General features: G+C 38.3%; 1 protein-coding gene across 2 annotated transcripts in view; it reads right to left on the bottom strand.

Annotated features, from left to right (window-relative positions):
* LOC126090361 (traB domain-containing protein) overlaps positions 1-13,280 on the bottom strand; it is a 125,244-nt gene that overhangs the window by 34,706 nt on the left and 77,258 nt on the right. For both annotated transcript variants that reach the window (XM_049906981.1, XM_049906982.1), the window contains exons 6-7: positions 7,671-7,837; positions 4,990-5,240 (exon numbers count right to left, since the gene is read on the bottom strand). In XM_049906981.1, the coding sequence (XP_049762938.1) occupies positions 4,990-5,240; positions 7,671-7,837 (418 nt within the window). The remainder of the gene's footprint in view (positions 1-4,989; positions 5,241-7,670; positions 7,838-13,280) is intronic.

Raw genomic sequence — 13,280 nt, 5'->3', positions numbered from 1 at the left:
GCCATCATATCGGTGCCAGCACAAGAACTGACGCCACCAGGAGACATGCCCATGCAGGAACCAGATGACCATCTGTCGGAGCAACTCTACTCGCCTCCTTCTCCTACGGACGTGGACACATCGCCCATGTCTCCTGTTATAACAACCAGACTTGCCACAACGGGCAGATTGGTGCACGGGGCCCCAGCAGTTTCGACCCCCACGTCTCCTGTCATCTCGACCCGTTATCATCGGGGACACTTCCATCCGTAAGGGAAGCCTCCTCCTCGAGACTTTACGGCCAGTCAACAACACCTATGGATGTTAGCAATCTACAGGTCACCTCCATCAAGACCATTGCAAAAACTTCAAAGGGGGGAAAAGTGTTGTGACTCACCGATCTTTCAAAGTGCCGCCGCGCAGTTACGCGCGCCCTCTACATGCGGCGCCGTCTGCGAGCCATGCAGCAGCAGTGCGACCTAAGCAGCCAGCCAGCCAGCGGCCGCTAGACCCGGACTCAGTTATGATTTGACTGTTAAAGTGTACACATGTCTTACTCTGTTTACTTGATCTGTGACTTTCAAATTGTGTCTTCCTTGAAATATATTTGTTCAACTTGAAGTTATAGCAAATAGATACTGTCGATATGGTATAGGTGTTTTGTAGACACCACAACAATCTGAATTTGTTACCTGGAAGAAATTTAAGCTAACAGCTTTAGCTCAAACAGAATGAGATATTTTGAACAGAATGACCTCCTCAATGCCAACCACTAGGGATTACAAAAACTTTTATCGTGTGAAACCCAGCATGCACTTTTCTCACTTGACATACTGAAAGCTTTGGGTCAAGGCAGCCGAATAGCTGCAGTATTTATTGAGTTTCAAAAAGAATTTGACTCAGTACTGCACCTATGCCTATTGTCAAAAGTACAATCTTATGGGGCATCAAATGAAGTTTGTGACTGGATTGAGGACCTTTTTGGTAAGGAGGACGCAGTATGGATGGTCATCGTCAGGTGTAGAAATAACTTCAGGTGTGCCTCTAGGAAGTGCCGTGGGATCCTTGCTGTTCACGTTTTATAGTAATGACCTTAGAAGATGCAGTTATCTATAAAGAAGTACTATATGAAAGAAGCTGTATAAATATCCAGTCAGATCTAGAAAGATTTCGAAGTGGTGCAAAGGTTGGTAACTTGCTTTAAGGGGAGTTAGCCATTTTCTGAATAAAATGATGTATATTTATATCAGTTATAGACTCACATGGGAAGTATTATTTTTTTTTTTTTTTTTTTTTTTTTTTTAATATAATCTACACCGGTGGAAAATATTAAAATTTTTGCACGCATACTTCAAGATCTAATAAAATCTGTAATTTTTTATGTAGAAGGCTGTGGATTGCTGTGTTATCAAGATTAAATTACATGTTTGTATTGGTAGCACTGTCAACAACAGTATTGCATCGTTTCATAGTATAAAACACGCGTTGTATGTCAAAGTGCTAATGTATTTCCGAGGAAAAGTGACGAATAGATTGGTAAATCTCTCAAAAAGTAAAGTATGATGCCAAAATGCTGTGTTTTTAAGAAACATGGGTTTCATGGTAACACATTTTCGAATAAAGGGAAACATTGTGTTCAACATGTGGTGTATGAAGTTACAGACAAAGAAATACAGGCAAATTAGTCAGTATCTAGAGAAACGCCCATTAGTGCTTCAAAGATTTAAATAAAACATTGTGATACACTGTTTTCTCAAACAGAAGTGATGTAAATGGTAGGTTAGGTTATATTCTGACAGATTTACACATTCTAACAAGTGTGTTACGTGAATGTGTGTGTTGTAAAATATATGGAGGGCCAATTAGTTTACATGAAGACAGTGAGGTGTCAAACTGACTAGCCAGGAAACTTATCATTAATTGTGTCAGTTGTAAATATACTCATTCATTTTGGAATTCTGATAAATGTAAAGTAAATGTTAGGTGGTTGTATGGATTGAGAGCTATTGGCAAAGGACACACTGTAGCAGAAACAATGTGTGCCGTGGATGAATATGCCATGCCCACCTTTGTAAAATCGACAAGTATACATGATTTATTGGAGCTGCTGTGGAATCTGTTGAATGTGAGTCAATGAAGGGTGCTGCAAACGAAGCTGTTGAAATAAATGATAGTATGACTGACATACCAGTAGCTTTTGATGGCACTTGCCAGAAGCACGGCTACGGTTCTACGAATTCTGTTGCTACGGTGACTGGTATGGATACTGGAAAGGTAATAGATTTCCAGATTTTAACCAAACACTGTTATAAGTGTAAATCAGGGAATGAAGAAGGGCATATCAGTGACAGAAATTATGAAGGGACAAGTGGTGGTATGGAGGCCTCTGCACCTATGGAAATTTTGGGTCAATCTATGAACGGAAGGGGAGTGTGTTACACTAAGTTCTTAGGTAGTGGAGACACAAAAGCATATAACAAGTGTAGTAGCCACTCAGCCTTATGGTGAGAAGATTATCACGGAACAGGAATGTATTGGTCGTATCCAGAAGAGGATGGGCACTGGGTTGTGGAAGTTGAAACAAAGTTTAACAGACAAGAAACTTTCTGATGGTAAAACCATAAGAGGTAGGCTGGCAGACAAAATGATTGATGAATTACAGCAGTATGGCTACCTTCTTCCACACTGTCAACTGATGAGTAACCAGTACACCACCTTTGCCCTCCTGGACCCGATTCATGGTGCATTTACCGCAATGCCCCTGTACAGTTCATACAGACATAAACATTCCATCCCAGCAGCACTCGTGGATATCATAAAACCTATTTACAGACACCTGGCACATCCTGAATTGCTGAAGTGTCTCCATGGTCAGACTCAAAATCCCAATGAGTTGTTCAGTAATCTTATATGGACTTGCTTACCAAAAAAATGTTTTTGTTGGAATGAAGACACTGAAGTGGGGGGGGGGGGGGGGGGGGGGGGTCAGTTATGCTGTTATTGCTTTTAATGATGGCAACATTGGTAGCGTGAAAGTGCTACAGCATATGGGAGTTAATCCTGGAGCAAAACTGCATCAGAGAACTTGAAAGGATGGACAAGGTTAGCATTGATAAAGCAGAGTATGCCACACAGTTGGCCACTAAGGAGTCCAGAAAGAAGAAAAAACATGGAAAAAGATGAAGAGGATGATATACAGTATGGTGCAGGGTGCTTCTGAGTGACTAAAAATAAAAAAAAATTAAGCGAGTTACAGTCTTTTGAAACTTTATAAGCCGCTCCTGAAAAGTTACATTTCCTGTTGCATTTTTCCCTAAATCTTACAAACCACTTTGAGTAGAGTGTTCAAATTTTCACGGAGTAATAACATACATATCTTGAGTCTACTGAACTAAAAGAAGAACATAATGTTCTGTATAATTAAAATTATTTAGAATAACATACAAAAAGTATACAAAATTTTAACCGTGTAGTTAAAAAATTGCATTTACGAATGCAGTGGCTGAAATGCAATTATTGTAGTTCAGTAGACTCAGAACTGTAGAAGTTTCATTCAATGGCTACAGTGGTTCCTGAAATACAGGGAAGCAAAGTCACTAAATTTAACATTGTTGGGATAGGGTACTCCAACCCCCCTTAAATATTCAAACATAAAACTGTATATTTTATAAGAAAAGTAATACCCTATGTCTGTAATATCAATGAGCCATCCTATACCTGTAATATCAATGAGTCACTGTTGGAATCAGCCGTCTCTTATATTTACCTGGGTGTGACAGTTTGCAGGGATTCAAAATGGAATGATCAAAAAGGCTCAGTCGTGGGTAAAGCAGGTAGTAGTCTTTGGTTTATTTGTAGAATAATGGAGAAGTGCAATCAGTTTACAAAGGAGATTGCTTAAAAATGTCTCGTGCAACTGGTTCTAGAATACTGCTCAAGTGTGTGGGACCTGTACCAAACAGGACTAACGGGGGGATATTGAATGTATGCAGAGAAGAGCAGTGTGAACGGTCACAGGTTTGACTGATCTGTGGGAGTCTGTCACAGAGATACTGAAGGAATGGAACTAGTAGACTCTTGAAGATAGATGAAAATTATCCTGAGAAAGTGTGTTAATAAAGTTTCAAGAAACAGCTTTAAATTGCAATTCTAGGAATATACTACAATCCCCATGTATCACTCACATAGTAACTGTGAGGATAAGATCTGAATAATTACTGCACGTGCAGAGGAATCCAAAACAATCATTTTTCCCGCACTCCATATATGACTGGAATGCAAAGAAACCCTAACAACTGGGAACAGTGGAATGTACCTTCTGCCATGTTCTTCACAGTGGTTTGCTGAGAACTGATGTAGATGTAGATATCATCATAAATATATAGGCAGAAAGGATCAAGGGCAGTGATTTTTTTCTTTTTCTCTCTCTCTCTCTCTCTCTCTTTTTTTGGGGGGTGGGGGTGGGTGGGGGGATGGGGTGGGAGCTGGGCAGAGCTAAATTGGGCAATTAACGTTGAAACTGATTTCACAAGAAACACACAGTTCTTGAACAAGCACAGATGGCCATTTTTTCTATTTATCAAGCAGCAGCACAGGTAAAAAGGAAAAGTACTCACTGTTACTGTTTTCTTTTTATTTCTTCTTGCTCATCTTCTTAACAAATTCCTGTCTTCTATTACCCTTCCTTACCTGATTATTTTCTCTCTACAATTTGCTAATTGTTTCATGTATCTCTGATGTTGCACATTTTTGTCTTCTTTCTTTATACTATAATTTTCAGACAGCACCTCACGTGACTTGTCAAACAGTCTATCTGTGAGTTATAACTGTAAAGATTTCCAAATCTGGCCTGCTGTTTGTCTTTCATTGTCTATTTCACCTTCTAATAGTTTTTTGATTAATGTCCTTTAACCTTTTCCTCTCTTTTGTGACATGAAGGAACCTCTGTCTCTGAATGCTGCAAAACATCTTAAGAAAAGAGATAAAACATAAAGACGCTTTGGCACATACCTTTGTAAGGTTCTGCAGGCTGGCCTTGATTGAATTTAGGCCAGGGACAGGTACAAATCTGGAACAGCCCCAAATAACAAGACCCACCACTGAGGCTTTCACAGTGAATTTGAGGACTCTACTTGTTAGTGTTGGAGGAGGAATGCGCATAATTGGTGGAATGTCTTCTGGAGATACCTTTCCCCAATTCTGTACAATACCTGGCACATGACCAATGCCAACGACACCTACAACTCGTGATGGTATAATACCTGTAATTAAAGAGAACCAGAGTCAATTATGCTACGTGAAAGTTAAACAAGACACACTTAAAATTCATAAGATATGAATGTTAGTATCCATGGATTTTAGCATCTCTTGGGATGTGTTGTGGAGAAAGGGGATGCAGAAGGTGTAGTAAAGGAGTAAGTGAAAAGCATACACTAGAATGATAACATGGTCAATGTTAGAAATCCAACCATGATATTGCCCTCCCAGTGTGTGTGTGTGTGTGTGTGTGTGTGTGTGTGTGTGTGTGTGTGTGGTGGGGGAGGAGGGAAAGGTGAGCACACATTTGTGTTTGCTTTGAGAACTAAACTCAATACTAGCTACTCCACACAGTGAGTGCTGTTTCTTTAGTTAAATATCTGCTACACGGGTGTGTTTTATGTCATAGAGTTAATTGTGAATATGTTTCATAGAATATATAGCTTTCTACAACTACTTAGGTCACTCAAAAGCCACAGAGACTGACAGAATAGAAGCAGAACAGCATTATTAGTGTAAGCTTTTTTTCAAACAATGGAAGTCCAGTTTAGAATATCAACAATACTATGAAAAGGCTGGAGCAGCCAGTCATGTGTATGAGGTGTACTTGCTTGGATGAATGTGTGTGTTGTAATCCCCCTCCAGAAGAAGGTTTCAGCCAAAAGCTTATATGTAACAGTCTTTTCATTGTGCATGTCTGCAACTCAACACATCACCTTTACAATGGGTAGCAATCTGTCCTTTTTATAATTTTTTTCTTTTCTTAAGCCCTATTACACCAGAAGAATGGAAGTGAACACATGCAAACTGAACATTCTCAGAACATTCAATTTCACTAGTGTTCACTACCATTTGCATTTGAGTATAAACAGAATACTAGTTATGGTCAAAAGCATGATGGTAGATCACTTTTCATTTAGTTGTGATTCCAGCCTTTCTTGTTCTCATTCCAAAACTCTGTACATCAGTCAGCAGTGTTCTTTCACTGCCTGCTCACTGTTATTGTACAGAAAAATAGAAGCAATATCAACTAAGGAAAGGCTAGCACTTATGTTATGGTTCTTAGCAACTGGAAACAGCTGTGCTCTTAAGTATTCGTTTCACACTTCACCCATTCCCAAGCTTGTGTTCTTTTGACTCCCTTCCCACGTGAAGTGAGCAGCTAATAATTTTATTCCTAACTTTTCCAACATTTGATTGTTGAGTGCTTTTCCAATTTTCAATCAAGACAATTTTCTTGTTTAGCATTTTGTGTTCTCAACTTCTTGGTTTCCCAAGCATCTGTGAAATCCATATTCTTCTATTATAAACATTATATTCTCTTCTGATATTCTCTTCTGAATCGCTCCATTGCTTGCTCAACTCTTATTAAATAACAAAAGGAGTTCATGGAAGAAAAACATAATACTGTGAAAGCAAATGCTCTTGTTGCTCACAAAAGGCAAGAGTCAAAGTGGAGTGTGTTAACTTACTTTGAAGGACTGGCAACCAGGGGAACAAGCACCACCAAGTGTGAAATGAACATGATCCAATGGTGTCTGCTAATGCCTGCCCATCATTTACATCCAAAAGAATGTTTTATTTGCTGATGTTTGTTCACTGTGGCTTAAGTCAGGTTTACTGGCAGTATAAGAAAACACAGCTAAGCAGCAAGGATGGTGTCAGGGCCCCATTCGATCTCTTACAACTGCCCCATTCCTGGCCTGCCATCATTCTTCCAACTGATATGATGCAGTCCCCACCATTTCCTCTCTAATGCTAATATATTTACCTGAGAGCAGCACTTAACAGTCAATGTCCTCAATTATTTGTTTTATATTTTCCAACCTGTGCTCACCTACAGCGCTTGTCCACTGCACCCCGCTTCTAGTACTATGCAACTAATTTCCTAATGTCTTAAAATACATCCTATCAGTCTATTCCTTCTACTAGTTTTCCCCATATATTCTTTTTCTTGCTAATTGTGCAAGGAACATCCTCATTTTTTATATCAGTCCACCATTCTGTAATGACACATCTGAGATGCTTTGATTTGCTTCTTTTAGTTTTTCCGTCTCAACCACACACGTTTACAAGATTGCAGCTGTTGTTGCCATTCAGTCTTACACCTTTAGGAAGCTGAATTTCTTACTTGCCCTCCAAAACCTGGTGTCAGTGCAGGACATGCATTTTTGTGATTGACACAATCTGGAGTCTTTTTCTTACAAAAATGGTGTTGTATGAGGAAGAGTATAATTGCTTTCCATATTATATCACTTACACTGAGTGTTGCCACCTCATAGTAATTTACAAATGTGCATATGCTCTTCTGATTGCTAATGTTGTATATCACTCAAATAAAGTACATTCTTTCAATCATTTTTGAATAAAGACAGTATTGTTTAACAAAACAATGCATTACAAGGAAAAAAATAATTTAAAACTTTATACACAACCTGCAGGTGTTGGCTGCTGATGATCTGCTGCTAACTGCAATGAATGTGCCAAATAAATATCTCTCTCATTTACAAACACTGTTGAAAGGGCGGGAAATTCCCCTGTCATTTCTGCCAACATTTCCTCCAACAAATCGCGTTGTTTACAACGTTCAACCTCTTCTTTACTGCAAAAGATACATACAAAACTCTTTGTTATTTAAAATATATTAGAAGGAATGTTAACTGGAAACATGAAATCAACTTAAAAATTCAAAGACTAAGAAAACTTTCTTCCTTTTTTATGTCTATCAATACAGACCGTTATTTAATGCAGTAATTAATTTTCTGAAGATTCTCATTTTTCTTTCTTTACTTCAGTGCCCTATGCACCTGCTTAAGGTCACCCTGTATGGCAAAAGCCTGATATGATGTATTTGCAGGGGGACATGGACTACCCCTGCATTATTGGTTGGTTCTTTTGCAGGAGGAGACCAGACAGCGAGCCCATCGGTCTCATCGGATTGGGGAAAGAAGTCGGCCGTGCCCTTTGAAAGGAACCATCCCGGCACTTGCCTGAAGCAATTTAGGGAAATCACGGAAAACCTAAATCAGGATGGCCAGACGTGGGATTGAACCGTCGTCCTCCCGAATGCGAGTCCAGTGTGCTAACCACTGCATCACCTCGCTCGGTCCTGCATCATAGTGCATGCAAGTGGAGAGTGAGCAGTGGAATGACAAACTATGCATGAAAAGTTTGGAAATGCACATAATACAATGTTATATTTACTATATATTTCAATGTATTTACATTTAAAGACTATTAGAAGTAAAACATTAAAAAACTTGGTTAATGTAGCAATCAGATAAACTTCACTCAAATGGTGACCAAAAATAACACAACAGTAATTCAAAATAAAATACTGTACTGAACTATGGACTATAAAAAGCATAACTGTTTAAGGCATTGTCTGCAAGCTACTGTAGCTTCATTTTCCCACTGCCTTAAAGAAGTCAGCTAGGTTTTAGTAGCAAGTCATTCCACACTTTTTCTTTAGCGGCATGCTCAAATAAGGTTTGGTTTACTTTGTGTCTTTTCATCAATTTTATCTCTGTCAGATTTACAGCTCTCATTTTGTCCTGCATCAACAATGTCTTTTATCACTTTGGCTATTGTTTTCAGGGCTTGAAGGTCACAAGGGTAAATCATATTACCAAAATGCTACAAGCAGATTGTAATAAGGTTCTTACAGTCTTACATGTGAATACATAGTATATCGGGCTTTTACTGAATTATTTAATATATTTTATTAATAATACAACTCAATGAGGCATTACACCATAAGCCATTTTTAATATGTTTTCCCCATCACTAGCACTGGCCTTGAAAATCATAAAACTGTAACAAGTGAATGTACAAATCACCAGCAAACAAATACATGAGAACAAATTTGGTTTTCCAATTCAACAGCAAATAAAAAATACATTAGACCCAACTTTTGTCATTTTAAGGCAATATTTTACAGTCAAAGCTGTAAAATGTCACAAAGCAGCATTACTATGATTAACAGCAAAACAAATTCTTTGCATCATAAAAACACACTGCTAAATACAGTTCTGCCTTTTTTCTTAGTTTTAATAAGATTTGTACTTACATAAAAAATAAAAGCAAAAAATAGATAATTCCAGTTTTCCGTCCAACATTGCACTGTTGGGAGAGGGACTGAAGCTACAATACTGTCACAAAACAGGTTTGCAACAAAGAGTACAAGGGTTTCAAAATGCTTATTATACCCATAAAGTGCTGGTGTAAGACTTCTTTTAGAAAGAAAGAGAGAGAGAGAGAGAGAGGCGAAATTTTGCACCAAGTTTGTCTTCTGTATAAGGCACACGCATGTACGGTTAGTCCTATCTGATTCACAAGTGGTACAGTATCTCACTGTTAATGGTAACCATGACAGTAACACTTTGTCTTTGAGATTATACAAAACCTTCAGCCGTGAAGGCACATAAACAATATCTTCAATATGTGTGCAAATTTGTTGATTAAAATGGAACAGACAGACACACTGCTGAAAATCAGTTAAACATTTTTAAGGGCTTCAGTCCAGCAACTATTATAACTGATCAATGCAGAGGAATAGTTTCTCTGCTATACCCTTTATATCATATGTCATTTTTCAGGGTTAGCATGAGAGCAGTTCTTGTGTTTGAAAACAACACATGAAGCTGATCACAGATGAACATAGTGATGTGTCTTTATAACAAACACATTCAGAATTACAGAGAAAAAATTTCCTTCATTCTTTTCAAAATTTTTCAGACTGCTCTCCTTTGAAGTGAATGTCCGGCCATATCATGAATGTACTCCTGTAGAATAAAATACCACTCATAAATGAAGTTTCAGGTGAAAACTGCATATACAGTTATGTATGAACCAAATATAAATGGGAGGAAGTAATGTATTCCTTACGTCTCAACACATTAGGTGGAGGGTGAATTTTAAGATCAATCTTCTTCATGATGCACAATTACTTTTTTTAGAATATTTCACTGATGGTACCTGTGACACTCTCATCCCTTGAATCTATTTTGTCTCTTGATAACCCTGTTTTATAAGAATACCACATCTAAGATTAACATTGAATGATGAATCATACCCTTTTGATAGAATCCTTATATCCGATTCCTCTGTCAATGTCTTTACCTAGCAAACCATAACTACTGTCCATAATGTACATCTGTTTGTTTGCCTGCAGGACATCACACATGACCTTTACCTTCAGCTAGGCAATGCATCACACCATCTCTTCCAAATTTTGTTGGAATTCTTCACAAAAACTCTGTACACATGAAGACCCTAGCGTAGTCCACCAATTTATTTGAACTCAATCCTGTTGACCAATACTTGCATCCATCGCTAGCTAATCACTATGTTTGGAGAATCCATGCTATGACATGCAGCTACCATGACGTTAAGCAATCAGGTAGGTGCCTGTATTTCAATTGCTCGATTTTGTATGTGTGTGTTCGAGAGAGAGAGAGAGAGAGAGAGAGAGAGAGAGAGAGAGATGTAAAGTAATTCATGGGTTATTGCAGCTCAACAATGTTACTTACACTGACCGTAATACAACTTAAGTGTAAAGTTGTTCCGAAGTTGAGTATCACCTAGCACTTTTATTTTCTGAAATTATCAATGACATATACGGTTCTGCTAAGAAACTCATTGGTGTCATAGGAATTGCTCACTAGTAAGTCCTTCCGGCTCTTCCTAAACTCTATTAGCAGCTAAACTTCTCGTGGTTGCTGGCAAGACATTAAAAATATAATATGGTATTGTATAGTGGCCAATTTATTACACCTAATTCAGTGCTTTTAAGTCTTCATGCAGATTGCTCTGACCACTAGTATTTCATTTATGAACTGAACTACTGGTTAAACAAAAGGGATTTTTTAATTTTCAATAAACTCTAAGAAGAAATACATATACCTTGAAGCTGTATTTAGTCCTTACAAGTCCTTGAATGGATTTCAGTAGGGTGTCCTTGAATTTACTCCACAAATAATTATCAGCATGTAGTTATTGCACGATAAGTTATCCCAAAAAAGAAATGTAATGAAGCATACTTTATGACCTTATGGATATACACAAAGCTACCTTCAAGAATTTTTCATTAAAGTTCTATGTAAGAAAGCAATAATCAGTTTTGGGATTCATGCTATAAGTGTTTTAATTCACGTAAATGGAGGCACAGAATATATAAATTTTTTGTCAATGTTATAAAATATTTTTACTAATCCTCCCATCAGTGCTCTACAAACTGGAAGGGGGTGGGGCTGTTGGGAGCTCTATTGTCACATGTGTAATGGCTGCCAAGGAGGAGAAGACTCCACCTAGAGTCATTCCAGACGTGGAATGAGTGCTACCAGATATCATGAAGAGTATATAGATAGCGCCCCCCCCCCCCCCCCCGAGATTTAAAAAAAGAAAAATACAGCGACTGTCTGCAGCTCACACTTAGGAATGTTATTTTCTGATGAATGTGCAATATACTCAGAAATACAGGAGGAGCGTTGTTCCCTGGTCCAACCAGGAGAACTTACAGACAGGTTCGCTTTGATTTTCTTCGTACTTAGAACTTGAACGTCAATGCCAACACATAAAATTTCTAATGCATTGCTGAAGATTAGATGATTTTTTTAGGACTGTTAAGTACTAAAAATTTTGGCATATTAATGTGTTTGCCAGCAGACCAATATGTGATAGGATTGTAATAATAAGGTCACTAGTCCAAATATCTGTAGTGCCATGCTTTTATTTCAATTCCATATTTATTAATAAATAGAAATTTTACTCAACTAATACTGAAGCATTTGATAATGAAAGTCCTGATAAAATGAAAAAAAATTCAGAGCAAAGGTAACAATCTTACTGAATAATAGCTCCTTTTGGATTAATCCTGTTTCAACTGTTTCAAGCTACAGCCCCCCCACCCCCTCCCTCTATATAATTCGCGCAGCACATGATGTTGTGGAGTAGTAGACTGGGACTATGGAAGTTTCCCTGAAGGAAATGTACAATTATCATTTATGTTACATATCATATACTGAATGTGTTTAATACGTCAACCACAATTTTCTAAGGTATATTGGTTGTACACTACAATATTGGTGGCCTTCCTGCCACCATGTTTCTTGCCACTCTTCATTCCATACATTGTTATACTTACATGCATTTGCACATGGTTGCCTGCACTGACATCATTGTGCCTTGTGTCTTTTGTGGGGTACACGTACTCATTTTGTTGGTGTGATGGAATTCTGAGAAAGTTCTAAGATATTTATCTTAATCTCTATAATCTTACTATTACACAGGAGAGCGTATTCATTTGAATCAAAGGTGTAGGAAGTAACTAGCTGTTTCAACAATGCAGGAATATATCAATGGCAACCAGTACTGTGAACAGGTGTCACTTCAATTCTCTTGCCAACTATTGTCTTAACCTGGCCACTCGACTTAATTTTTCCTTTCTGTGGATGTGATTGGTTATTTTGTAGCTGTCTTGAATTGGGTTTTAGATAAGACTGTTCTATTAGTAAGTAGAGTAGTCTTTGTTTGTCATGGCAGCTAGCCTGTCACGCTCTTCTCCAATAGCGAGTGCTGTCACGTTTTTCCCGTTGCTGAGCCTAATCACTCATTTACCTGCTGCATTCGTGCAGCTGTGGTATTTATCATACTATTGTTTTTGCCAATCATGGAGACTGAACTCTGTTGTCTGCTCAGTTAAGTGACTCAAGTACTGCCACCACCTGACTCAAGTACTGCCGCCACCTCCTGGCAAATGGTGCCTCCCCGAGTCCAGACTAGCAAGACCAGCATGCCTCCTTAGCTGTCAACTAAATTGAATGCTCTGCCGTGCCTCCTTTCTCTGCCACAACAAGACACACATGCACAACTGCATCTGTTTTTTAAAGTTCTGGTGCTCAACCGTATTTCACTGTGACCTCATAGTCTGCAAAGTCTTTACAAGTATGCATGACTGTTTTTGGGACAGTTGTGGAAAACGTGGTCCAGTGTTTGTTCCAATGTTCTGCAGAGACACTGGTCATCATCAAACATTCCTGATTTAC

This window comes from Schistocerca cancellata, chromosome 1, assembly GCF_023864275.1.
Source record: "Schistocerca cancellata isolate TAMUIC-IGC-003103 chromosome 1, iqSchCanc2.1, whole genome shotgun sequence".
Classification (NCBI taxonomy): Eukaryota; Metazoa; Arthropoda; class Insecta; order Orthoptera; family Acrididae; genus Schistocerca; species Schistocerca cancellata.
Note: the sequence above shows the minus strand (reverse complement) of the source record. Positions and strands in the feature narration are given on the sequence as shown.